Here is a 26,595-nt window from a genome sequence, read left to right as displayed (position 1 = left end):
GTTCCAATTAGTAAGGGATCCTCTTCCTCCAAGGGGGTGCAGTTGCATTTGTGAGACCCAGAGTGCTAGCTTCTGCTCCTCTGCTACCCCCTCGGGTGGGTCAATCTGTCCAGGGCTCACACGACACAACTACACGTTGTGGCCCTGTGTGATTTCGGGTATTTCCTCCAGTTTCTTGTTAGTTACATTTGGCAGGATCATCATTAAAACTCGGTTACTAGTAACAGTGAACTCCTATTACTGTTGCTATTGCCATTCTCTAATTGCCATTTTCTGGCAGTCTTTTTCGATCTTCTACTTCCTGAATCTTTTTCTCTGACAATTGAAATAAACCAGATTACATTTTGTACAAACCATTAAAGTGTGGGTGTTAAGAGTTTTTCTATTCCTCTTTAAGAAAGCTATTCTTTTTTTTTTTTTTTTTAAAAGGGAAAAACCCTTATTTTTAGTGTGTTCCTTGCAGTTAACTTGAAAAATGGCAAATTTTTCATCAGATATAACTACTGTTAAAAATTGGGTTAGTTTCGTTTAGTTGTGTGTGTATCTTACATATACATCTATTTATATTCTTTTGCAAATTAATGTTATATGAAGTTGTTTCTTGTATTTTCACTTATTTTGTGAGAATCTTAGCAGTTAAAAATCTTTAAAAATTCTTTAAAAAATAGTAAAAAAAAGAAAAAATCTTTGAAAACAGTTTTTGATGACTACATAGTACTCCATTATTGGGTAAACTAATATATTTGACCACTTCATTTATGCTGAATGTTTTGGCAATAACCAAAAAACCCAAGCTTTTTGCTTCTACAGTGTTTTAAACCAAAAAACTTTGAGGAAATTTCTGAATGTCCCCTATGATAAATTTCTCTAAGTGGGATTACTTGGTCAAAGAACAGAATCTTAAATCCATACTTCCAAATTCCCTTCCGAAAGGATGAATGTGGTGGTTTTCTTGCACTGTTGCCAATCTTTCATTAAAAACAAAAAGCAAAATAAAACATACAAGCATTTGCTACTTTATCAGCACTAGCACTGTTAATATGATCCTGTTATAAGGCTCTTCACTTATCTCCAGACCCAAACTAGGAGAGTTCCTGTCAGTCTTAACTGGTCTCTTGGTTTCCATAGTGATTCTATTATCTATTCTAGTGCAAAGTTAACCTAGTTTCCTCAGCTGTCCATACATAAAACCCTTCCAGAATTGCTCTAGCTTCTTGACTAATGGGAAAGAGAGCTGTTTCCTTTTGGGACCCAGTTCACCATACTAGCTGGCCTAAGGTCAAAGGGCATTGAACTTAAAAATGCTTCCTTACTATGAGGGTGGTGGTATTCAAACCCCAAATGCACAGAAAATTCATTCATGTTGTGTCCCTCCCTCCCCGTCCTCCGTGTGGGCCCCAAACTATCATTGAACATGCCATGGGCACTGATTCCTTCAAGCAGCAGTTCAGTTTGAGTTCCAGCTTTCCTGGATGTACAGTCTTGGGCGTGTGCACAAGAAAAACGTCAGAGGTTAGTTAGTGCTAAATAGAGAGTTTAACAAGGGTGACAGGGTACAGACTGACGTGCTGGCTACTTTAGAGTGTTGGCCTGGACACGGACAGGGCCTCTGAGAAGGTGACAATAACCTGGTACCTGAATGAAAGAAAGAATAAGCCTAGAGAGGGAAGCTTGGAGACAGTAAGTGGGGATTAGGGGGAGAATTCCAGCAGAGGAGAGAAGGTCAAAAGTCTGTTCGAGATGGAGGAAGTGAGATTTATGCATGCAAAGCGTGCAACATAATTTCTGGTGGGGGAGGGGAGCAAGAGAGAGAGGGAAGGAGGGAGGGAGACAATGAATGAGAATCTTGACTCCTGTACGGCTGTGCTTCTAGGGGAACTGACTAGTCCTCTCCATCTCTGCTTTGCCTGCATTGTCGTTTTTCTTCTGTGAAGGTTCTTCTCAACTGCAACTACTACTTGACCCTGTTCGGTTTATAAGAAGTAAGTAGAGCTACTATTTATTAAGAGCCCAAGTGAGTTAGATTCATTAGGTTTTATGTACGTTCTTTCACTTAATTCTTACAACAACCCGAGGAAGGTTATTATCCTGATACATTACTTTATGGATAAGAAAAGCAAAATGAGGCTCAGAGAGCCTATGTAACTTGAGAAAGTAGTAAAGCCAGACTTTAAACCTAAGCCGGTCTGACTTCAGAGCCGTGCTCTTCACTGCTCCTCCCTTACACTTCTCAGTGGCAGCTGCCACATGTGTAAGAACGTTCATTCCACTCAGTTCTTGTTCCTCATTACCTAGCCACCTCTGTGACAGGACGCTCAGTTTCATCTGCTAGCCACATGCAGATAAAAGAGTTTTTCTTATAGACACTGCCTCTCTTAGTTATGGAAGGCATCTTAATATAGGAAAGGCTGGTGGAATCCAGGTTCTGAAAATTTTTCTCTGACCTTGGGCAAATCACTTAGTTGGAGCCTCATCTCATCATCTGAAAAAATACTATTTCTCTGGAGAGCTGACTGAGAAATAAAAGACCTAATTTAAAGAAAGTTTCTAGAATAGTATCTAACAAATGGCAGAATAAGTGGCTGCTTAAGAAACAAAAACAGGGTTTCCCTGGTGGCGCAGTGGTTGAGAGTCCGCCTGCCGATGCAGGGGACACGGGTTCGTGCCCCGGTCCGGGAGGATCCCACATGCCACGGAGCGGCTGGGCTTGTGAGCCATGGCCGCTGAGCCTGCGCGGAAAAAACAAACAAAAACAAACTCCTCATTTTACAGATAGGAAAACTGATTTGGAAATGTCTTGCTGGGAGAAGAGATGTTCTACTTTCTCTATCCAATTTCCATGATTCTAGCATTCCATGATGCAGGCTCACTGCAACTACTAAGGGTATTCTGTTATATCACGTCTTTAACAATGTCCATTCAGGCTGAAAGGTTATAGCTAAAGAGATAATCTGTCACAGTGCCAGAACTGTAAAACAGGGATAATAATGTCTATATTATAGGACCGGGGGATAAATGTAATAAGACACGTGAAAGCATTTTAACAGGCATGACATGTTTCATAAATGCTCTACTTATTAAACATTTTCATGGAACGCCATACATAAAAGAATGACTAGAATTTTGTAACATATAATTGGAATTAAAAGGACTTTGGAAAATTGGAGAAGTGATCAGAAACTAGAATGTAGCTCAAAAGCAATAAACATGAGGTACTTAAGGAAAAGCAAGAGACTTGGAAAAATACTGTTTATTGAAAATGCAATTAAAATTGAAGACTGTGTTTATTGTATTTTTAAAGGCAACTGAAAAAGGTATAGATAACATACTAAAAATGATGTTAAGAATTGAGTTTATGAAGATTAGGTTAAATTCAGTGTAAAGAGTGAGTGCTCTCCCAGGGTGGTGGCAGGGATTCTAGGGAGAGCGGGGTCTGCAGCTGTGTTCACACGGTGTGCTTTGGGAGTCCCTACTGACCAGAAATATTCTCCACCAGATGTTACAGTGTCTAAAGTTACACCAAAAGGCCTCGTCTTTGGGCTAAGGTTAAATAATGCTATAAAGGTTTACCTGTTTAAACTAATTTCAGGTACTGGTTATTTCTTAAAAGGGATCACATAGGCATTGGGAGCAGGAAGAATCAGTTCAACAGAGAAGGGAAACACACACACTCTTTATACTTTCCCACAAAGACTTTTCTAGGAAAGCCACATTTTCTGTAATACTATGCATTAACATGGGGAGTCTACCCTGATTCTGCAAAACTCACCATGTCTTTTGAGTTCCAAGAGGAATACAAATCATAAATTTATAAAATCTTTATTAAAAAATATATTTTCTTTTTCATAAATATTTACAGGGAAATTTACTCAAACCTTTGAAATAACAGAGACCATCACAAGAATGTTTAACAGAGCACAACAATATCGTAAATGTATTTCCTGAAAGAAACAACTAATGTTCCTTAGAAAAGATATAGGATACTTAACTACCAAGATTTTAACAAAATATTTTTTATAGAAGTGGGTTATAATCTTTTACCACAGAGTCACCAAATCTGCACCTAATCAAGAGAGTCAATTAAATAAACCAGCTTTCATTCACCTTCTCCATCAGAAGACATCCATTTAACACAGTGTTTCTCTTTATATACAATAGCAGCCTCTGCTGGAGAAAGAGAAGTATGCTTTCTATTACAAAGTATTAGCTCAAACCTATTTTGAACTGGAAGAACTCAGATTCTTTTCATTTCTTGCTTAAAAAAGCTAAAATAATTTTCAAGGTCTTAAAGATGTACGAGCCTTATCAAGTATATCTTTTCTGATTTTGGGGTAAGTTGGATGTGCTTCGAGAACCTGCAAAAACACACACACAAACAAAAAAACAAAACGAAAGCATAAGAACTTGTAATTCATTATCAAGAACTGCGGAGTCACAAAACTTACTAGAAACAGCATTACAGTTGAGATTTCATTATATTAATACTACAAATTTAACAACACTTTTTAAAGGTGATATCTGAGATGCGGGTGACATGATGACTCATTTCTATTAACAGCAATTAAATGAAAAAGGTAGAATATAATACTACACGTGGAAAATACAACAAATATAATTATTTCCTTAATAGATCAGTTACAGAAAACAATTATGTATCGATGATTTAAGATACTTTAAATAATTTAGCTATTAATGCATGATATTTAATAAACCCTTAGTTATTTTTACCCAGGAGCACACATCAGATTTACCTGGAATGATTTTGAAACATACAAATTTCCAGGTCTACTGAGTCTAGGAGTAGGGGAAATTCATTAAAACAAACAAACAAACAAAAAAAACCCTCCACAAATGATTCTAATGTATAACCTTACATTAATGTACAACCTTAACCTTAATGTGAAATGCTGCCTTACGCAGAGACTCAGTAATCAATAGCAATCGCTGGGGCCAAGTATTTACTATGATGATGCTCACACAGCTATCCGGGATAAGACACATCACATAATTCTCTGCTAAGGAGCTCTTCTTGGAGCTCCCAACAATGTTTAGTAAAACGCCTTATATGGGATATCAGTGTGACAATGTACATAAAGAAACTGCAAATTCTAAAACTGCAACTTAAATATTTGTCATTTTAACAAGGGATCATTTAGTCAAGCATCAATTCCAGAAGTGTAATTGAATGACTTCTAAATGACAAAAATACCTCTTTAATTTATAAATCTGAATCCTCTAATAACCAGAGACTTAGACACATACAAAAGAACTTCTATTCAGAACAGTGATGTGGAGAATCTATAATAATCCTGAGATATCTTCTGACTTAAGGATTACGTTTTATTTAACATGCTTCTCTAGCCTCTTTCTTTAAATTGACGTAAACATTTTATTATTTGAGCCCAATTAAAAACATATGTTTTTTCAATTTAAGTAAACTTTATTTTCTAAACTTTGAAAACTGGTAGTATCTCCCAGATATATGTGATGAGTCATTTAACCAAAATATGACGTCTTCTATCTCTATTCAGGTACATCTTGATATTAATTAAAAGTAGGAAAGAGTCCATCTGAAAAATTTTGAGAAATCTAAATTTAAGTTTTACCTGGTGACATACGTCAATTGCATCCACAAATCTTTTTGCTTTTAAGTAATTAAATGCCAGTTTGTATCCTGTAAAGACAAAAAAACCAACAATGATATAGTACTATTTATAGAGCATACTGCTAATATTACCTTTTTTGGCCTCCTCCTTTGTTTGCTTGCTCTAGTATTAGAGAACTCTTAGTGGAGGCTGGTGACTATACTATGATAGAAATGATAAGATAATAGAAGGTGGAGTGACATAAAAGGAGAACAGGTAGGAAAAGAAAATGGAGTTGTAACAAAGGACCACAGCTGGGTTAGAAGATGGCCGGCCATCCCACAAATGGGGTTTTGCAACTTACTAGAAAAGTCCCATTTGTTTCAGATTATGGTAAAAACTCATCGTAGGGCAGTAAATGATAGCACAGCTATTCATTTATACAGTACAGATTTACTTAACATGTCAGGCAAACTGGTTCCTTCAGTCATGAGGTTTACACTCCATTAGGAAAGAAAGTACCTTATTTAAGTAATTATGTAAGTACATGAATAATTTCAAAACTGAGATAAATGCTGTGATATAAAGGTACAGGCCAAGAGCACTGTAATAAGAAACCTGGTTGGGGAGGGGGTGGGAGTCAGGCACGGTCTGAAATCTGAAGGAAGAGGCATAAGGTAGACCAAGGGGGTGGGAAGCAAGAACACTGTTAGGCAAAAACTGCACACGGAAAGGCCAATGGTAGAGGGAGACATAGCAACCAAATGGACCTGGGGTGCACGAGCGGAGCGCAGAGCAGGGGGGAGAGCGGCTCAGAAGACACTGGGTTAGTCATTAGATAGCCACATCAGCGATGAGTAACAAGCACCACAGTTACTGACAGTGAAATGTCACATTTCAGACACTGACAATTTAGAGGAAAGTTTTAAGACATTCTTAACTGACTGTTGTTCTGTAACAATGCCATAATAGTAAGCAAACTAAGGAAAAGACAAAAAAAGTGGACTCAATAAATAAGATATAACACAATGTAAAATAATATGTAACTAATAAATTAAATATCTTGCTTTACCATTTAGAAATATGAAAAAGGGAAATCTGAATGTTGCTCTTAGGCCTTAATCAAAGTACCAAAGCAAGTTTTTAGAATTTCAGAACAATGTTTTAAAAGAATTGCTGGCTAATGCAATCATACGGTAGCAAAAAGTAAGGAAAAAGAATTATCTAAAATTCATTGTATTCGATACACACACACACACACACACACACACACACACACACACAAATGAGAAATGTCCAAGATGAAAGCAGTAAGTGTCAGAGAGGTAAACTTGGTATCATTAGAAAATAATTATAAAAAAGATTAATAAATAGAGTTTATTAGAGACCTGGACTCAAGTCATAGGTTTCTTTCAGTCTTAGTGTCACCTCAGAAGAGTTATTTGAAAACAAGCCTTCTGTACTTCAAATTAGTTGATTTGAAATAGTTAAGAATTGCTAATGATGTGTTTGCAAACATGTGAAGTAAATTGAATTTAATGTTGAATACTTTCAAGCATTCACCTAACAAAGCCACTGTTAAGCATTGAAAAAAAAAGGAACATTTAAAAGGACATTTAAAAAGGAAAACAACATAAGATGTCATGCCAAACATGGAAACTAGAGCCAAAAAAACCTAGACTTAACTTTTGGTTTCTGGCTTCCTGACTAGCTTTGAGACCTTAGACAAGTCACCTGAGCTGTCAATCTCAAGTTTCCTCATCCAAAAATGGAAGGATAACTCTGCTCTTAGTGTAAGTTTAAAGATCAAATGAAATACTTGTTGTGAAATGCTTTTAAAAATTTGAGTACCACGCAAATATTAGCATTTTTTTCTGTGTAAACACTAAATTAGAAGCACAAAGTTTTCATATTGAAAGAAACTTGATAGATCATTTCCTTCAAAAAACTTTAGAGAGGAAATGAAGAGCTAGAAATGGCAAAGAACACGTGTACCGCAGCTGCATGACACCTGTCAGGCTTCTAAGAATTCAACTCTTTGTAATCAGGAAAAAAACGGGGGAGAGAGAGAGTGCGCTCATGAACACGAACAATGTGAACAGCCTAGTGACTGTCACGTAACCTGGGAATGACTGAAGGGAGAAACATGACTGTGTTCTCCTCTCAGTGGATCTCAGTTCCTGGTGCCTTTCACAGTTACAGTACTCACGCCTGAATCCTATGAAAAGAACACAACCATGATTTGAAGGATTTCCTGACAAGTGAAAAAGTGAAATAAATGCATCTCTAACTTGGCCAGGCAGGCTGGGGGTACTGGATGCCATGATAATCTTAAGGAAGAAACTGTGAGAATTAATTTAGAGCCTCAGAGAAATGCCAACTAAGGAGAAGTCAGAGGAACTGAAAAAATCACCTATAAAACACAAAGATAACACAGTGAAGGAACTACTGACTTGAAATCTCTTTATTTGCTGGTCTTCCAAGGAACAGAGTATTTAAATAACTGAGCTTCTAACTGTATTCCTTCTGGGGAATAAAGCACCAAAATTAAATATATTTTAAGGATTTTAAGGAATGCTCATTTTACAAACTGATTTTATTCTGTAAGACGCACAATACCTGAGAAGGAAGCGTTAGTTCCTGGGCTCTATACAAGTCTAGTAAAATAACAGACCTCAGAAAAATACAAGGTAGGGGAAGTCCTGAACTGACAGCAGTAAGTCTAAAGATGACCAATCTGACTGCAGATTAAATCTGAGTCATCACTGTGCCACGGCTGCTAAAAAGACAGATGCCATCTTAGGTTGAACTATCAACTTCTAAAGGCCTCATTTAAAAACATAGCTTCATTATACATACAATTCGTTCTTAAATCATACTTAAGAACTTGTTCATTTCTGGCACAACAGGTCAAGAGGGACATGGACAAATAAAACTGCCTTTTCGAAACCTATTTGGCCGTGGAACCTCATCTCCTCACGCTCAACTCTCTGTTTTTAAAGAAATAACTATTAATATCTCACCCAGTATTCCAAAGCAAAGTTTGGGAAATACTATTTGAGAGTTTCCAGGAGACAGCAAGGAGGGTGAAAGACTTGAAAGCAAGAATGGACAAGCACCTGAGGATGGTTTGGAGAGAAACTGAGGAGAGACAATGACAGAGTTTGCAATTAGAGGGCCATTATGCATAAGGGCGGAAGGACTATGTGGGTTGCTCGAGAGAACAGACAGGGCAGTGTCAATGAAGCCTATTTCAGTGCAACACAAAGAAAGAGAGGCCTGGGGAGGAGCTCCCCAGGAGTCACTAAGTATATTCCAGATGCTGCCCATCTGTTACAGATACTGGAGACTAGCCTTCCTCAAACCAATGGGCTACCACTGGAACCAAATGACGTTTATAGATGCTCAAGAGAAAAAAAAAAGTTCCGTAGTCAAATTACTGTGGGAAACATGTCCCCTCTGTGATATCCATCACAGTATATATTAGGGTTTAGAGGCTTTGAGAAGTTCTGCAGTAAAGAAACCAGGAGGACTTGATTTGATGCACTGTCTTCCCACTTCCTTCACAATGAAACACCTTCCCCCCACAGCATCACCATTCTGGAATTAGAGGGTGAAGGGAAAGGAAGGGCAGAATTAGATCGGATGTCCTTTAAGGCGACTGAGGTGGAGTTTGAATCTCAGGAAACTACACCTAATAACTTAGTAGCTAATAATCTATTATAAATATAAAATATAAAATTTTATATTAAAATATAAATTATAAAATAAATATAAATAAATATTTATTTATTATAAAATAAATATAAAATATATTTTTCAGACGGTCCAACAAAGGATGTTGGCTTTCACAGGAAACGTGGGTTTCCTGTGAAAACCTAGTGTCTAAATTTTAAACTCACCTACTGCTGGATTTGTCTGATTGCCGTGTTTCCACGCCATCTCATAGTTTAAGGCAGCGTCTGTATATGCTTGCTCTTTTTCCATAATGTATCCCATATATTCATAAGCTTTGCAGCAAGACTGAAGAAAAGTGCAAGATGTATCAACAGATTACACTTGATATCACTAAGATTTTATGGAGTGCTTATGACTATAGAGGTCAACCATATCAACTCATTTAAATGGCACATAAAACAGTGGTTTTCAACCTTGGCTATGCAATCCAATCATCTATGGGACTTAAAAAAAGATTCTGATGCTGAGCCCCTATCTCAAACCTAGAGAATCAGGATTTTTGGGTGCGAGGGAAGGAGATGTTTTATACATATACATATACATGTACACTTTTTATTACAAGTAATTCTAACACATATAGAAATTACAGTATGATGGACCCCCTGAACCCATGTCTTCAACAATGAACTCCTGACTGATACTGTTTCACTACTCCATACACTTGTCCTTCTGTATTATCAGATAAAAAACCCTCAGATACTACATCATTTCATCCATAAATATTTTAGTATGCCTCTTTAAAAATAAGGACTTTCTTTCAACATAACCACAAATTATCACACCTAAAATGTAACAACTCCTTGATATCACCAAATATCCAGTCACTATTCAAATTTCAAATAGTCTTAATATACTTTTTTGTTTGCATGTTAGGATGAAGATTCAAATAAGGGCCACACACTGTGACTGGTTGAAATGTCCCTAAACTCCCTTTTGATCTAGAAGTCTCCTCTCTGTCTCTTTCCTTGCAATTAAATGTAGAAGAAACAAGAATGTTCATCCTAGAGTTTCTCACAGCCCAGATTTAGGTGAGTGCATCCTTATAGTGGTTATATAATATATTCCTATGTCATTGATATTTCCTGGAAATTGTATTAGATCTAGAGGTTTGTATCCGATTTTGACTTAAGGGGAAAGAGGTGAAACTACTTACTTCATAGATTAGTGCTCAACCGAGTCACACTGCTCCTTATGAAAAAGCAAAAATGCACAATGCTGTATACATGTTTTTAGGTATTTTTTAATTGCTATTTTTTCCCAGAGTGTTAATTTTAAAAAATAGAAAAGTAGATATATTAAAATTCACTGCGTTATTTTAAGTTTGAATATTTTTTCTCTTTATCATAATTTTACTTTCCTTATTTTAATGCAAGAAGATACATCACTAATATTTTCATGAAAACTATTAACCATTAAAAAATACACACAAACATTGATCAGGGCACGCATTTTCCCTTTTTGCTTCAGGCTTCAATATAGCTCAGCACAGCACTGTAAGATCCTACCTGTTTTACCTTTTGATACTTTGTTAAAAAAATATTGCATTAAATGTCATTTATCCTGATCACTACATTGGACTGAGTGTTTATGTTCGCCCAAATTCATATGTTGAAATCCTAGCATCCAGTGTGATGGTATTAGGAGGTGAGGCTTTGGGGAGGTGAACAGGTCATTTGGGTGGAGCCCTCCTGAATGGGATTAGTGACCTTATAAAAGGGACCCCAGAGAGCCCCCTTGCCCTCTTTTTCTGCCATGTGAGGACACAGTGAGAACTCATTAGTCTGCAACCAGGAAGAGGGTTATCACTACAACCCAACCATGCTGGCACCCTAATCTTAGACTTCCAGCATCTAGAACTGTGAGAAATATTGATAAATTTCTGGTGTTTATAAGCCACCCAGTCTATGGTACTTTGTTATAGCAGCATCAGTTAACTAAGATAATCACTGAGATTTTAAAAAAATATATATATATATTTATTTATTTATTTGGCTGCGCCGGGTCTTAGTTGCAGCATGTGGGATCTCCGTTGCTGGTGCGGGATATTCGTTGCGGCATGTGGGAACTTTTTAGTTGTGGCATGCGGGATCCTGTTTTTTTTAGTTGCAGCATGCGAACTCTGAGTAGCAGCATGTGGGATCTAGTTCCCTGACCAGGGATCGAACCCAGGCCCCCTGCACTGGGAGCACGGAGCCTTAGCCATTGGACCACCAGGGAAGTCCCGATAATTACTGAGATTTTAAGTGCTCCTTTAAATTTCGGACCTGGAGTGAGTGTTTCACCTGTGTCACCCCACTCTGACCCTCTCATAGATGGTGTGTTCTTCCATCACGTGGTACGTAATGTCTTGTGATGTTATACCCATTCATTAATTCATCATGGTTGGAAAATAGTGACATTCTATCATTCTTTCTTCATTTATTAGCTGGAAAACATCTATAATGAGAAACACCTCCTTTTCCACTATTTTGTTTCCCAGCAGTATTGTTCATACAGAAAAGGCAGGATAGATGCTTAATTCTTTCCCTTTATTTGCCAGCTTTAGAAATAAGTCAGTTTATTAGCATATTTCAGTGGTGACCAATTAGGGTTGTTTTTTTTTGGATCTTTGTAAACTCATGGACTTAGACATATTTGGTGTGTTCCAACTCAGTGCAGTTATTACTGATATCTAAAGTGTCTCAACTTTGGCTAGTGGGAGTGTCCTCAAGTTGGCTCTTGAGTCCCTGACATGACTCCAATTATCACTGATAGCTTCCTTGCCATCTGGTATGACAAGATGGTCTACTGTCATCTTGCACATTTCCTGCCCCAGATCTGGATGATCTCCATTTCTTAATTATATAATTCAAAGTTTCTAAGCTCTGGTTCCTGAATTTCATGCTTCCAATATTGTCATGCCTCAGCAGTAGGGCTGACGCCTCTAAAGCAGCCGTCATGTTCAATCATGCAATGCATTGCTGTCTGCATTCTGGCAAATTGAAATTCTATCTGCACTGAAACGTTAATTCCCATGAAATCTTGCTTAAGCCTCGATTAGGCATGTAAGGGTTAGTTATTTGGCGGTTTAGATTTTTCAGAGCCTATTAATAAGTATTCTGTTTTTTAAGGCCAATGTAACTTAAATTACATGTATAATTACATAAATTGATAAATGGCTTGATATTTTAGGTTTTTAAAGTCCCAAAGAAAATAACTTAATAGTATTAGACGATCATGACTCCTCTTTGGAAAACAAATGATCTATTTTGTAATCTAACTGGCTCAAAGGGAATAAAACATAGATTTGCTGTGATTAAGATTTTGAAGTAACTGGTAAGACTCTATAAAGATAAATATCCTCAAGTTTCTAAGTTGAGCACAATTATTTCTCAATAAATAGTAACAAATTCTTAACTTAAAACATGTTACAAAAAGACATCCTTTTCTGGGCAATTAAATATCAAAATGCACTGTTAGTAAAGAGCCTTAAATTCTAAGGACTTGAAGATTTTCAGTTTTATACCTAAGATACGCACTTTTCTACCTAAGATACGGACTTTTCATTAAACAAATCAAATTAAATGCTTAAAACACTTTTCCCTACAAAATATATTATGCAGAGTGGATTCTAATAATGAGAAAACAACACGCAGCTGCAGTCAGTTCATCAGGAGTATTTAACAGGAGGAACAGACGTCTGCAATTAATGCTCTTCTGCAACTTTCATTAGCTCTGGGATGAGATGGATAATCACAGGCAAACGCTTGACATTCCAAAACACTTTCTGTAAGTAGGGCAAAACCACAGCTGAAACTTGAAACTGCAATCTCTCTTTCTTTATTTTCAAGGGCAAATGGTTTCTTTTTTATTACTAATGTTTATTTCCTGATTGTGGTAAAAACAAACATTTAATTCTCTAAAAACACACAGAAATCCCTAGAAATGGACCAACCCTCTATAAAAACCTATATAGAGGGCTTCCCTGGTGGCGCAGTGGTTGAGAGTCTGCCTGCCGATGCAGGGGACACGGGTTCGTGCCCTGGTCCGGGAAGATCCCACATGCCGCGGAGCGGCTGGGCCCGTGAGCCATGGCCACTGAGCCTGCGCGTCCAGAGCCTGTGCTTTGCAACGGGAGAGGCCACAACAGTGAGAGGCCCGCGTACCGCGCAAAAAAAAAAACAAAAAACACCTATATAGAAAGCTTATACAACAAAGGCTACCAATTATTTTTCATTCCTCAGTCACCTACCCTGTTATGACGCAGGCACCTTTTTAACAACTCTTCTGCCATGTCGTACTTTGCTGATTGAATATAAATGTCAGCAAGCAGCAGCCAACTCCTCTCAAAGTCCTCAGCATCAATAGGATTCCAGTTCATTTTTGCAATCCTTTTCAGCTGGTTTCGGGCTCGTGGAGTTTGTTTCAAGATCATATAAGCTGTTGCCATTCCCAAAAGTGCTGGAATATGATCCTTCTATAAGGAAACAAGAGTTGAGACCCCCAGATACACAAACATAAATGTGCCATGTTTAAAAGAAAAACACATGGAAAGTAGCAAGTGCTACATAATATAAGGACCGGCCTGTGGATTCTGTTGCTGGCTTCACTTAAATACTGTGATATGGTCATTGTGTAACACATCCAGTAACCTCAGGCTACCAGGAGGAACCATCTGGTCCAGGTAGTTCAGTAAGAATGCAGGTGCGGTAACCACGCAATTCCAGACAATTAGGAAAACTTGTTCTTTAATGAGACTGTTTCAGTTTTGTACAGAAACAGAAAAAATAAAATTCTATCTCATTGTAGTCCTAATTGAACATTTATGTTTCAGATTCAGCATTCTGGCTCCTTAGTTCTTTAACCTATAAAACAGGACTAAGAGAATGATTTACCTGCAAATGATATTCCTTATCTATACTGACTTCTACTGCTCTTTTCCTCCTCCCTTTTCATTTTATTCAAAAGCCTCTTCTCCCAATAAAGTTTGGTTTTAATGAAATGTTATAAATAAGGCATGCAATTAATTAATCATTTGGAAACTATATGAAATAAACTCATGCCTTAAAATATGCTTTTAGATTTGGAGTCTGCAGCTCCTTGATAGTAACTATAAAAGATGATATTCTTTTAGACAGAGCTCAGAGTCAGAAAATGTCACTCTGCGAAACCAACAAGCTATTAAGAATTGGTATAAAATGGAGACCATTAGCGGTCTATCCAGAAAACTAACATACCTATGCAGTTATGTGTATGAATCTGACAAAGATAAAGTGCTTCTCAAATTTCAGCAGAGGGACCGTGATGCTTTTATAAAGAGAAAGACTTCCATTTAAAATATAAATAAAAGATGAGAAACTGTGATGTAGAAATTATAATATCATGACTATAATAAAGGTGCACTGTAAGATAGCAAGTTTCAGTAACTAATAACGAACAAAAGAAGAGCAGAGTGTTAAAAAGTTCAATGTCCAACACTGATCATGGTTGGAAGTCAAATAATCCTGGAATAGAGAAGGGCAATTCACTAGAGTCTGATGAACATGGTTTGTAGGAATATAAAACTTCCTTGGGTCTAATTTTATGTCTATCAATAAACTCCCAATATGTAATTTGTTCTCCTGATTAAGGAATGGCAGAAAGTTTTTTATTTGAACGCCAAATACAACCAATTTGGTAGTAGATTTTGAAGACGTGTGGGATATTATTAATTATTGAACAGTATCCCCCATCCCAGGAGGGCTAGAAAGGAAAGAAAATACAGACCTACTATGCATTTGTCAGCCAGATCCTAGGACAGCCCAAGAAGAGAAGGGTCCTGGAAAAATGTCCAGACCTATTCACATACTAAAAATATCCCACACTATACCTTTAAAAATAAACTCTGATTTAAAAATCACACACTTTGAGTTTGATTAGAATGAATCAATTCCTCACAGCTTGAAATCACTCCTGAGTGAACTGAAGAATGGTTTCTGAAACTGCAGACTTGCATTCTAGCCCCTGCACTAGGCCCATGATGCCTTTTCTGGTGCAGACATCCTAAGATGTTCAGCCAGCTTTTCTCTCTCTGTCACTCTGAACTGCAACAACTTTACATCACAAAAGACAATACAGCTCTATTATAAACAGTGTACCTTTACGGTTCAAGGTGAGGGGAAGAAAGGAAGGGGAAACATTTTAGATTGGGTTTAATGCTTCTTCCACTGGTTCCTCCCATGTCTTCCTGTCATTTTTCAGTCAATCTGAAGGCCACATCGTGCTGTGAATCTACCCTATGCTTCGATGCCTCCCTGCCTTTGTTCACATTTTCCCCTTAACTTAGAATGCACTTCCTCCAACTCTGCCTGTGAAAATGCAATTTACCCTGGTTCTTCTTAAATCATACCTTCTTCCATGGAAGGGGTCTCTCAGCTCTCCTTATACTATCTCCTACAGCAGTGGTCCCCAACCTTTTTGGCACCAGGGACCAGTTTCGTGGAAGTCAATTTTTCCACGGGCGGGGGGCAGGCGGGGGGATGGTTCAGGCAGTAACGCGAGCCACGGGGAGCAGCAGATGAAGCTTCGCTCGCTTGCCCGCTGCTCCCCTCCTGCTGGCTGGTCCGGTTCTTAACAGGCCCCGGAAGGTCCGCGGCCTGGGGGCTGGGAGCCCCTGTCCTACAGCACTGTTATTTGCAACTTTAGGACAGAACGTAACAGATTTTGCTTTGCATTACACTCAGTATCTGTGTCTCATCTTCCCTAGACTATGAGGAACTTGAAGAAAGGGTCTGTATGTGGTTTATCTTTGTGATTCCGACTATGCTCAGCACCCACTGGTTACTTAATGAATATTCATTATAGGCTGCATATATTAAATATAATGAATATTCGAGTTAAAAGGGAAAAATGCAAGATAAAATTCACTTACTAAACTTCAATTCATACATCAGTCTTTGGACAGTATGGCCAGTAAACGAATTTGAGCACCGTATATTACTAATCACATATGTAAGAATGATAAGAAAAATAATGTAGTCTCAGCAAAACAAAGAACTGGCACAGTCTCTCTAGGAAACAGCTGTGATGTCACTTACTGCTTTTAGTGTTCTCTCTCAAACCTCACAGTTTAAACTCTCCTTACATGATAGAACGTTACTTCCCAACCTTAGGGAGCTATGACACCTTACTTGCAATGGTGCTTTATCATGTTTTACAGATTTTCTTAGACTTACAGGACAGTCCTATTTCTGGTTCTGTCAGCTGCTGTCATCCATCTGCTGCTGCAGTCAATTCAACTGAGCACTGCTTCAATGTCAGCAGAGGGGCTCTGCTTGAGGATGGAACTGGGCAGCTGCTGCCTTGCTGTTTTGTCCCCAGGGTGGCTTACAGTGGTGGTCAAGTGCCACCATGGATACTTGCACCCAAACAACAACAGGAGTTGCAGGTTTTCCAAAGCCCTCCAGGGTCCTGGGAGGCAGGGGGGAGGGGTCACTGTAGGAGGTTTTGGCCATTTACTGCTGCTGCTGTGACCTCTGAACCACAAGAAAACACAGCAAAATTCTGTACATCCTGTGAGAGGCCCCACATGAGTCTCCCACGGCTTACAACACCAGTGAGTAAAAGAACATGAAATCCCAAGGGCATGCTTAGAACTAGCTACTACCAACTGTTGATGGGATGGGTACCTAGAATTCCTTCCTTAATAACAAGTAATTGGAGAATTACAGCACTGTGTGAGGGAAGGAGAAATAAAAGGCCCAGAGGGTGAGAAGGGCAGTGGATCTGAATGGGCTGAAAAGAGGAGAAAGCCTTTGATCTAATAGTAATAAAATAATTTATTATTATTTAATATTTATTATTATTATCACAGGGGGTGATTCCAGTGTCACTAAAAAACAACATCATTATCTGCATGACTGAATTATAAGTTGTCAGTACTGATCTCACTTAGCTCTAGAGCTGGAAAAATTTCAAGTTCACATAAGTGAAAAGGTGAGATATCAAGGCAGCCAGGTGTTTGTTTTCACTTAGTAAGTTAACCTAGGCTACACTTAACAACACAGAGGATAAAGCCATTCCCTTGAGAATTAATTTATGCCCTCTTGCAGAATTTCCCTTCTCTAGAACTCACTGTTCTAATAGAGATAAACATAACAACACGTCAACATGTAATAATGTCTCCTCTGAAAACAAAGGTACGTGATGTAAAATCATACCAAACTATATATCTAATTTTTAATAATAGTAAATAATGAAGTCAATCTTCAGAAAACAAATAACTAATTAAAGTACATATTTCAACACCACCAAGGAAAGCTAACATGAAGTTGAAAAAGAAAATCTACTAACCTCCGACGTTGCTATTTCAGTGAAGGTATTCAATGCCTGCTCGACATTAGATTTCTGTTTGGTAGCCATTAGGCAACAGTTTTCCATTATGCGAAGCTGCACGTGACCCTGAACAGTCTGAGGTTTTAGTTCCTTAAGGAGCTTTTCTGCTGTTCTCACTGCTAACTGCACAGACTCTTGCTTCTCAGTTGAATTACTGTATACAATACAAAATAAATCTATGTCTATCACTCATTAAAATTCATTGAGATTAGGGTACATTGGTTCCTATTTTTCTCACCAATTTAAAAGTAATCCTACTGAAGAATGTCACTCATTCTCTTCTAATACAAAGTAAAGCACAGTTACAGTTTTAAAAACAAAACTAACATAGCTTCAATAAAACACCATTAAACATTTATTCACTTTAGACTGAAAACAAAAATTGGATACCATCCACCTGTGGTAAATGTGTTCGTTTTAGCTAATATAAAACTAGAATTCAGGGTAAGTAGAATTATACAATTATCAAATAGCATACCTACTCAGAAAACGAAAGAAAGAAGGGAGACTGTAAGATACTGTAAATCAACTATATACTTCAATTAAAAAATAATTAATTAAAAAAAAGGAGTGAGCAGAAAGTAACTAACTTTGTTAAAGCACTTCCTATGTGCCAAGCACTGTGTTATTTCATTCAGTGTATGCTGAATCCATTTTACATGAGAAAACCAAGGCTCCAACAGATAAAGTAATTTGCCAAAGATCACATAGCTAATAGATTTGAATCTAAGTTTGCCAGACATATAAAGTATACTAATGTTCCTCACCCAAGGTGCCTATTAGGTTCTCAGAAAAGAAATTCTTTACTTGTCAAGAGGTTATAAATTTTAAGTGCAATAATTTGAATGTGTAATAGCAATTTTCTTATATACATACCCACACCCAGATATAATGTATAAATAAATCAATTAATGAAAGGAAATTAAATTCTTAAAGCCTAATCACTAAAGCTATTGATCTTCTTCTCAGGCTTTTACCTTCTCTAAAACATTTTACACTGTTCGTAATCTTCTTTCAAGCTCCCCTCCTTTTGTTTCTTCTGTAAGATTACAGTTTTCCTTCTCTTTCCACCAGTCATTGCCCTATCCTTACCTCCCTTCCTCCAATCTCCTTAAATGTTAGCACACCCCAAATTTAGTTCTCCGACTTCCGTCACTACATTCTACTCGAAAAGAGGCCATTCATGGGGTTCCAACTACCCACTCTGAGCACCTATCCCCCAAATCTGTATCTCAAGCTGTGACCTCCCTTCTGAGTTCTATATTCCAAATTTGGTGTTTTCAACCTATTGCTGAAGATTTCCATGGGGACAGCCTATAGTTGCAAAACAGAATGTTTCCTTAACCTTTCTAAAACAAACAAAAATTAAAAATGCCTCTCCCCCGCTCTAAATCTTTCAATGGTCTCTGTAATCCAAGCCTTCAGGACTGCCACTGAAACCTCTCAGCAGTCAGGTTTTCATTTCTCCCACTCCTCTATGCAGCTTCCCCTGGCTGCTCTGCACTATGTTTTCTATGAATTCCTGCAACACTTAATAACAATTTAACTCACTTCTGTTTTGTTGCAAGACTGAATGGCTTCAGACACTGCCTTGCCGACCAGGTAAATTGCATGCATGCTCCTGGGGGCAGAAATAACCTCTCCTACTCCCCTTACACCCTTATACACTCCCCACCCTGCCTTCCCTGACCCTGAGGAGAGGGCGAGCAACAAGTGTAGCCTGACAGAAGTATAACCACTTACCCGCAGTGCACCACAGTGGCCAACAGCTGGCGCTCTGAGGCCAGGGAGGACTCAGTCTAAATCTTGCCTCCACCATTTTCTAACTCCATCACGTTAGGTTAACTTGGAGCTTTTTCACACATTGTTAAAGGGAATAAATAAGGCAATGCATATACAGTATACAGCCAAGATCTGGCAGAGAGCCATCTGTTAAGAAGTTACTATTATTATTATGCGGACAATTTTTGCCAAGGTAATCACACTACGATTCATTCTATTTTCCACAGAGCAATTAGGGGAGTGTCTTCAATAGCATGTCTGTTCTGATTTAGAAAACCTTCTAAAAGTATGTCATGCTTGTTTCAGAGAACAGTTATTCCCAGCTATGATTTATTCGCTAAACTGCCATTAGTGCTATCCTGGAATTTAGTTCTCTTTTATAAGATATCCTTGATTATCCCCAACAAGTGTTTCTGGAAAAAAGAGTAACTTGTCAAATACTACTCACCCCAGGTCTCCATCCAGATTTTCAAATACTTCACCTCCAATAGTTTCATTATCTGGATTCAGACAGATTTCTATCATATTATAAAGGGCATTTTGGCCCCAGTCACTGTCTTTCCGAGCCTTATTAAAATGTCGAAGGGCATCATTTGGTTCTCCAGTATACCTTGTTAGATGTTTAAAAAAAATTACTTATTGCAATCACTAACTACAAATTTAAGTCGTTTATAATTTGTTTTGTAAATAAAACTATTATATTTTAAAATATAGAATTTTAAAAATTCAAAGTGTATTCTACTTTAGTCACAATGAGGAAAACAACCTATTATGTAGAATTTATTTGCCAATAAATTTACCAAAGATATAATCCTTTACAGTACTGAAATCCTGGCTCCAGTTTTGCTCTGGAGTTACGTTTCTCAGCCATTAAGAAAAATCTTGGAACATCCTCAAGTTTTCCACATCTTCTTAGGAGATCAATTAAACGAGATAAGGTCATATAATTATCTAGAAACAAAGAACATTTCAGTTATGGACATTTTATAGCTTTTGCTTTGATGGTTAAAATCCTTCTTCATTAAAGTATACTTTGCTTCAAATGAAGTGCAATTTAAATATAAATTTAAATTTAGTGCCTTAGAGGTTTTGAGTCTCTAAAGAGACCGTACAGACAATGGATGATTTATCAAATGATAAGGGATGGGTTGGTCTGGTCACAGTGAGAGAATGTTCAATATAGGCAAATCTATAAAAATGTACATTTGTTGTGTCTTACTTTTCAATTGTCATTCCTGGGACCAAAACCTAGAAACAGCCTCTGTATAATCTAGACTCTTAAATGTAAAATTCAGGAGGATCAGTTTGATTGCACAGGAGAAGTCTACCTCTGAGACCTGCTTCCCTACTTACTGCAGCTAGGAAGCGGGTGAGAACAGTACACGTTGATGATAATGTTTAGGGTGGGCAATAATTTTACTGCAGACTTGCCTTAAGGTGTACGTGTACCTAACACACTCGATACCAGCTTACCATATTATAACCTTAACATACTAGTCCCAGTATTTTAATCCTATATTATCTTCTAAGGAAAAAGAACTAGTTATTTAGTCCCAGGTATAATTTCCTGACAGGTTTCTAGAATGGCTTCTTCTAATTCTATTCAGTTCTTTCTCATCACTAGGATACTAAATTTTGAGAATCATGTTAATACATTTTAAGATAGTGAAAATAATGTACGGACACTTTAGAAAATTTGGAAAAGTACAGAAAAGTATAAAGGAGAAAAAAAATCACTCATATTCCCACCAACTAGAGATTACCACATTTTGGTACGTTTCCTATCATATATTTATGAGTAAAAATCAATCTATAAATATTTAAATGTAAACAGTGAAATATGTTGCTTACATATATACAAAGTTGGAGTCACACTTGGGGTTCTGATTTTGATTCAACATTATATAGTAAACATTTCCCAATTGTCATTAAATGGACTTCAAAAACACTTTAGTGACTGCACAATATTCTATTCTATTGATGGCTCACATTTTATTTCTCTATCGTTGTGTTTTTTATGTATTAATATTTGGGCTCACAAGTTTCAATTAGCACAGGACTCATAGTAGGGAATTTATAAAAATCCTTATTTATATAAGCTATTTGATTCACTTTGATAGGGTGAATTCCTAGAATTAAAACACACACACACTAACAAAAACTTTTAAAAGAAATTTATCCTATTTTCCAAGAAAAGAGAAGATACCATATAATCCAGCACTTCCACTTCTGGGTATATACCCCCAAGAACTGAAAGCAGGCACCTAATCAAATATTTGTATACCAGTGTTCACAGCAGCGTTATTCACAGTAGCCAAAGGTGGAAACAACCCAAATGTCCACCAATGGACGCATGGATAAACAAAACATGATATATACATATAATGGCATATTATTCAACTTGAAAAGGAAATTCTGACACGCTACAACATGGGTAACCCTTGAAGACATTATATGAAGTGAAATAAGCCAGACAAAAAAGGACAATACTGTATGATTCCACTTGTATAAGGTATCTAGAGAAATCAAATTCATAGAGGCAGAAAGTAGCTGGTGGTTGCCAGGGCCTACAGGGAATGGTGAGTTAGTGTACAGAATTTCAGTTTGGAATGATGAAAAAGTTCTTGAGATGCATCATGGTGATGGTTACACAAAAATGTGAATGTACTTAATGCCACTGAACAATACACTTAAAAATGGCTAACATGGCAAATTTTACATATGTTTTAGCAAAATATCATTAAAAAAGGAACCTCTGTAAGCTTTGCATCTATTCTTTTACATGATGTCAAAATAATCCAGGTTGACATCATCATTTGCCTTTTAAAAAATTTTTGTTGATGTGTATAGTTGATTTACAATGTTGTGTGAATTTCTGCTGTACAGAAAAGTGATTCAGTTACACATATATATACTTTTTAAAATATTCTTTTCCATTGTGATTAATCACAGGATACTAAATATAGTTCTTTGTGCTATACAGTAGGACACTGCTGTTTATTCATTCCACATATAATAGCTTACCTCTGCTGACCCCAACCTCCCACTCCATCCCTCCTCCAGCCCCCTCCGCCATGGCAACCACAAATCTGTTCTCTATGTCCTTGAGTCTGTTTTGTAGATAGTTTCGTTTGAGTCATATTTTAGATTCCACATATAAGTGATATTATATGGTATTTGTCTTTCTCTTTCTGACTTACTTCGCTTAGTATGATAATCTCTAGTTGCATCCCTGTTGCTGCAAATGGCATTATTTCATTTTTTTATGGCTGAGTAGTATTCCATTGTATATATGTACCATATCTTCTTTATCCATTCCTCTTATCAATGGACATTTAAATTGTTTCCATGTTTTGGCTACTGTGAATAGTGCTGCTGTGAACACAGGGGTGCATGTTTCTTTTTGGATTAGAGTTTTGTCTGGATATATACCCAGGAGTGGGATTGCTGGATCACAAAATGTAATTCTATTTTTAATTTTCTTAGGAACCTCCATACTGTTTTCCGTAGTGTCTGTACCAACTTACATTCCCACCAAAAGTGCAGGAGGGTTCCCTTTTCTCCACATCCTCTTCAGCATTTGTTATTTATAGATTTCTTAATGATGGACATTCTGACCAGTGTGAGGTGGTACTTCATTGTAGTTTTGATTTGCATCTCTCTAATAATTAGCGATGTTGAACATTTTTTCACGTGGCTATTGACTATTTGTATTTATTCTTTGGAAAAATGTCTATTTAGGTCTTCTATCCATTTTTCAGTTGGGTTGTATTTTTATTGTTGAGTTGTATGAGCTGTCTGTATATTTTGGAAATTAAGCCCTTGTTAGTTGTATCATTTGCAAATATTTTCCCCCTTTCTGTGGGCTGTCCTTTTATTTTGTTTATGGTTTCCTTTCCTGTGCAGAAGCTTTACCCTTTCAAAGAACCAGCTCTTGGTTTTACTGATATTTTCTAGCTCTTTAATCTCTATCTTATTTCCTTTATGATCTTTATTATTTCCTTCCTTCTGCTGAGTTCAGGTTTTGTTTGTTCTTCTTTTTCTAATTCTTTTAAGTGGTAGATTCGGCTGTTTAAGATTTTTCTTGTCTTTTGAGGAAGGCCTATATTGCTATAACCTTCCCTCTAAGAAATGCTTTTGCCATACACCATAGATTTTGTATGGTTGTGTTTTCATTGTCATTTGTCTCCAGGTATTTTTTAATTTCCTCTTTGGTTTCATTGTTTACCCATTGGTTTTTTAGCAGCATGTTGTTTAGTCTCCATGAAATCATTTTTTCCTCATTTCTTTTTCTGTGGTTGATTTCTAGTTTTATGCCATTGTTGTCAGAAAAGGTGCTTGAGATAATTTCTATACTCTTAAATTTGTTGAGGCCTGTCTTGTGCCCTAGTATGTGGTCAATCCTAGAGAATGTTCCACGTGCACTTGAGAAGAATGTGTATTGTTTTTTTGGATGTAATGTCCTGAACATATCAAGTAAGTCTGACTGTTTGACTATATCACTTAGGATCTGTTGCCTTAGTGATTTTCTGTCCAGAAGACCTGTCCATTGATGTGAGTGGGGTGTAAATGTCTCCTACTATTATTGTATTCTTGTCAATTTCTCCCTTTAGTATGTTTTATGTATTTGGGTGCTCCTATATTAAGTACATACATGTTGATGAGTATAAAATCCTCCTTGTATTGTCCCTTTTATCATTATATAGTGTCCTTCTTTATCTATCTTTATGGTCTTTGTTCTAATGTCTATTTTGTCTGATATAAGCAATGAAACTCCTGATTTCTTTTTATTTGCATTTGCATGAAATATCTTTTCCCATCCATTCACTTTCAATCTATGTGTGTCCTTTGCCCTAAAGTGGGTCTCTTGTAGGCAGCATATTGTAGGCTCTTGTTTTCTTTATCCAATCTGCTACTGTGTCTATCGATTGGAGCATTTACTCCATTGACATTTAAAGTAGTTATTGATAGATATGTATTTATTGCATTTTAACCTTGTTTTCCCATTGATTTTATATTTCTGCTTGGTCCCTTTTTTTTCTTTTTGTTTTTCCTTTTGTAGTTTGATTATTTTCTTTTGTATTATACTTATGTTCTCTTCTTTTTGGTTTCTGTGAATCTAGTGTATGTTTTTGACTAGTGGTTACCTTGTTTATCAAGTATGTGAACCCCATCCTATATCTACTTGCCTTAGACTGGTAGTCATATATGCTCAAACACATTCTAGGAAATGAAAAAAAAAATCCACTTTTTTTTACTCTCCTCACCCATCTTTTTACATCTTCATGTTCTTCCTTTTGCTGTTCATTGTGGTTATCATCACTTTCACAGAAATTTTCTGATTTTTTTTTAAATCTGTGTACTGGCTTATTCAGGTGATTTGCTTTCCAACTGTGATTTTCTCTTTCCTACATATTCTTACTTCTTTTCTATTTAGAGAAGACTTTTCAATATTTCCTTAAGGATAGGTTTACTATTGCTGTATTCTTTTAGTTTTTGCTTGTCTGAGAAATTTTTTTTTTTTACGTATCAATAAAGCTGTTCTTATATATATATTTTTTATTTTTTATTTTATATTGGAGTACAGTCAAGTGTTCAGCAAAGTGATTCAGTTACACATACACATGTATCTTTTCCCATTTAGGTTATTAGAGAATACTGAGCAGAGTTCCCTGTGCTATACAGTACGTCCTTATCTATTTTAAATATAGTAGTGTGTATGTATCAATCCCAAACTCCCAATTTATCCCTTCCCCCCAACCTTTCCCCTTTGGTAACCATAAGTTTGTTTTCTAAGTCTGTAAGTCTGTTTCTGCTTTGTAAATAAGTTCATTTGTATCATTTTTTTTTTGGATTCCGCATACAGTGACATCATATTTGTCTGTTTGACTTACTTCACTTAATATGATAATCTCCAGGTCCATCCATGTTGCTGCAAATGGCATTACTTTGTTCTTTTTATTGGCTGAGTAATATTCCATTGGATATATGTACTACATCTTCTTTATCCATTCATCTGTTGATGGATGTTTAGGTTGCTTCCATGTGTTGGCTACTGTAAACAGTGCTGCAGTGAACATTGGGAAGCATGTATCTTTTTGAATTATGGTTTTCTCTGGATATATGCCCAGGAGTGGGATTGCCGGATCATATATATGGTAGCTCTATTTTTAGTTTTTTAAGGAACCTCCATACTATTCTCCATAGTGACTGTATCAATTTACATTGCCACCAACAGTGCAGGAGGGTTCCCTTTCCTCCACACCCTCTCCAGCATTTATTGTTTACAGACTTTTTGATGATGGCCATTCTGACTGGTGTGAGGTGATATCTCATTGTAGTTTTGATTTGCATTTCTCTAATAATTAGTGGTGCTGAGCATCTTTTCATGTGCCTCGTGGCCATCTAAATGTCTTCTTTGGAGAAATGTCTATTTAGGTCTTCTGCCCAATTTTTTGATTGGGTTGTTTTTTTTGCTGTTGAGCTGCATGAGGTGTTTGTAGATTTTGGAGATTAATCCCTTGTTAGTCACATCATTTGCAAATATTTTCTCTCATTCTGTGGGTTGTCTTTTTGTTTTGTTTATGGTTTCCTTTGCTGTGCAACAGCTTTTGAGTTTAATTAGGTCCCATTTACTTATTTTTATTTTCATTACTCTAGGAGGTGGATGAAAAAGATATTGCTCATATTTATGCTGAAGAGTGTTCTGCTTGTTTTCTTTGAAGAGTTTTATAGCATCAGGCCTTACATTTAGGTCTTTAATACATTTTAAGTTTATTTTTCAAAAGGGTATTACATGTACCAAAATGTTCATTGAAGCTCTATTTACAACAGCCAGGACAAGGAAGCAACCTAAGTGTCCACCAACAGATGAATGGATAAAGAAGATGTGGCACATATATACAATGGAATATTACTCAGCCATAAAAAGAAACGAAATTGAGTTATTTGTAGTGAAGTGGATGGACCTAGAGTCTGTCATACAGAGTGAAGTAAGTCAGAAAGAGAAAAACAAATACCGTATGCTAACACATATATATGGAATCTTAAAAAAAAAAAAAAAACAGTCATGAAGAACCTAGGGGCAAGATGGCAATAAAAACACAGACCTACTAGAGAATGGACTTGAGGATACGGG

General features: G+C 36.8%; 1 protein-coding gene across 1 annotated transcript in view; it reads right to left on the bottom strand.

The window, feature by feature from the left end:
* Positions 1 to 3,862: 3,862 nt before the first annotated feature.
* TTC21B (tetratricopeptide repeat domain 21B) overlaps positions 3,863 to 26,595 on the bottom strand; it is an 84,670-nt gene continuing 61,937 nt past the window's right edge. The window contains exons 23-29 of the mRNA XM_082658867.1: positions 20,258 to 20,408; positions 19,906 to 20,067; positions 17,634 to 17,829; positions 13,555 to 13,779; positions 9,488 to 9,608; positions 5,607 to 5,674; positions 3,863 to 4,355 (exon numbers count right to left, since the gene is read on the bottom strand). Coding sequence (XP_082514993.1) covers positions 4,278 to 4,355; positions 5,607 to 5,674; positions 9,488 to 9,608; positions 13,555 to 13,779; positions 17,634 to 17,829; positions 19,906 to 20,067; positions 20,258 to 20,408 — 1,001 coding nt within the window. The 3' untranslated portion in view covers positions 3,863 to 4,277. The remainder of the gene's footprint in view (positions 4,356 to 5,606; positions 5,675 to 9,487; positions 9,609 to 13,554; positions 13,780 to 17,633; positions 17,830 to 19,905; positions 20,068 to 20,257; positions 20,409 to 26,595) is intronic.

This window comes from Grampus griseus (genome assembly GCF_964374135.1).
Source record: "Grampus griseus genome assembly, chromosome: 7".
Taxonomy (NCBI): Eukaryota; Metazoa; Chordata; class Mammalia; order Artiodactyla; family Delphinidae; genus Grampus; species Grampus griseus.
The sequence above is the reverse complement of the archived record's forward strand: the minus strand, read 5'-3'. Positions and strand labels throughout refer to the sequence as shown.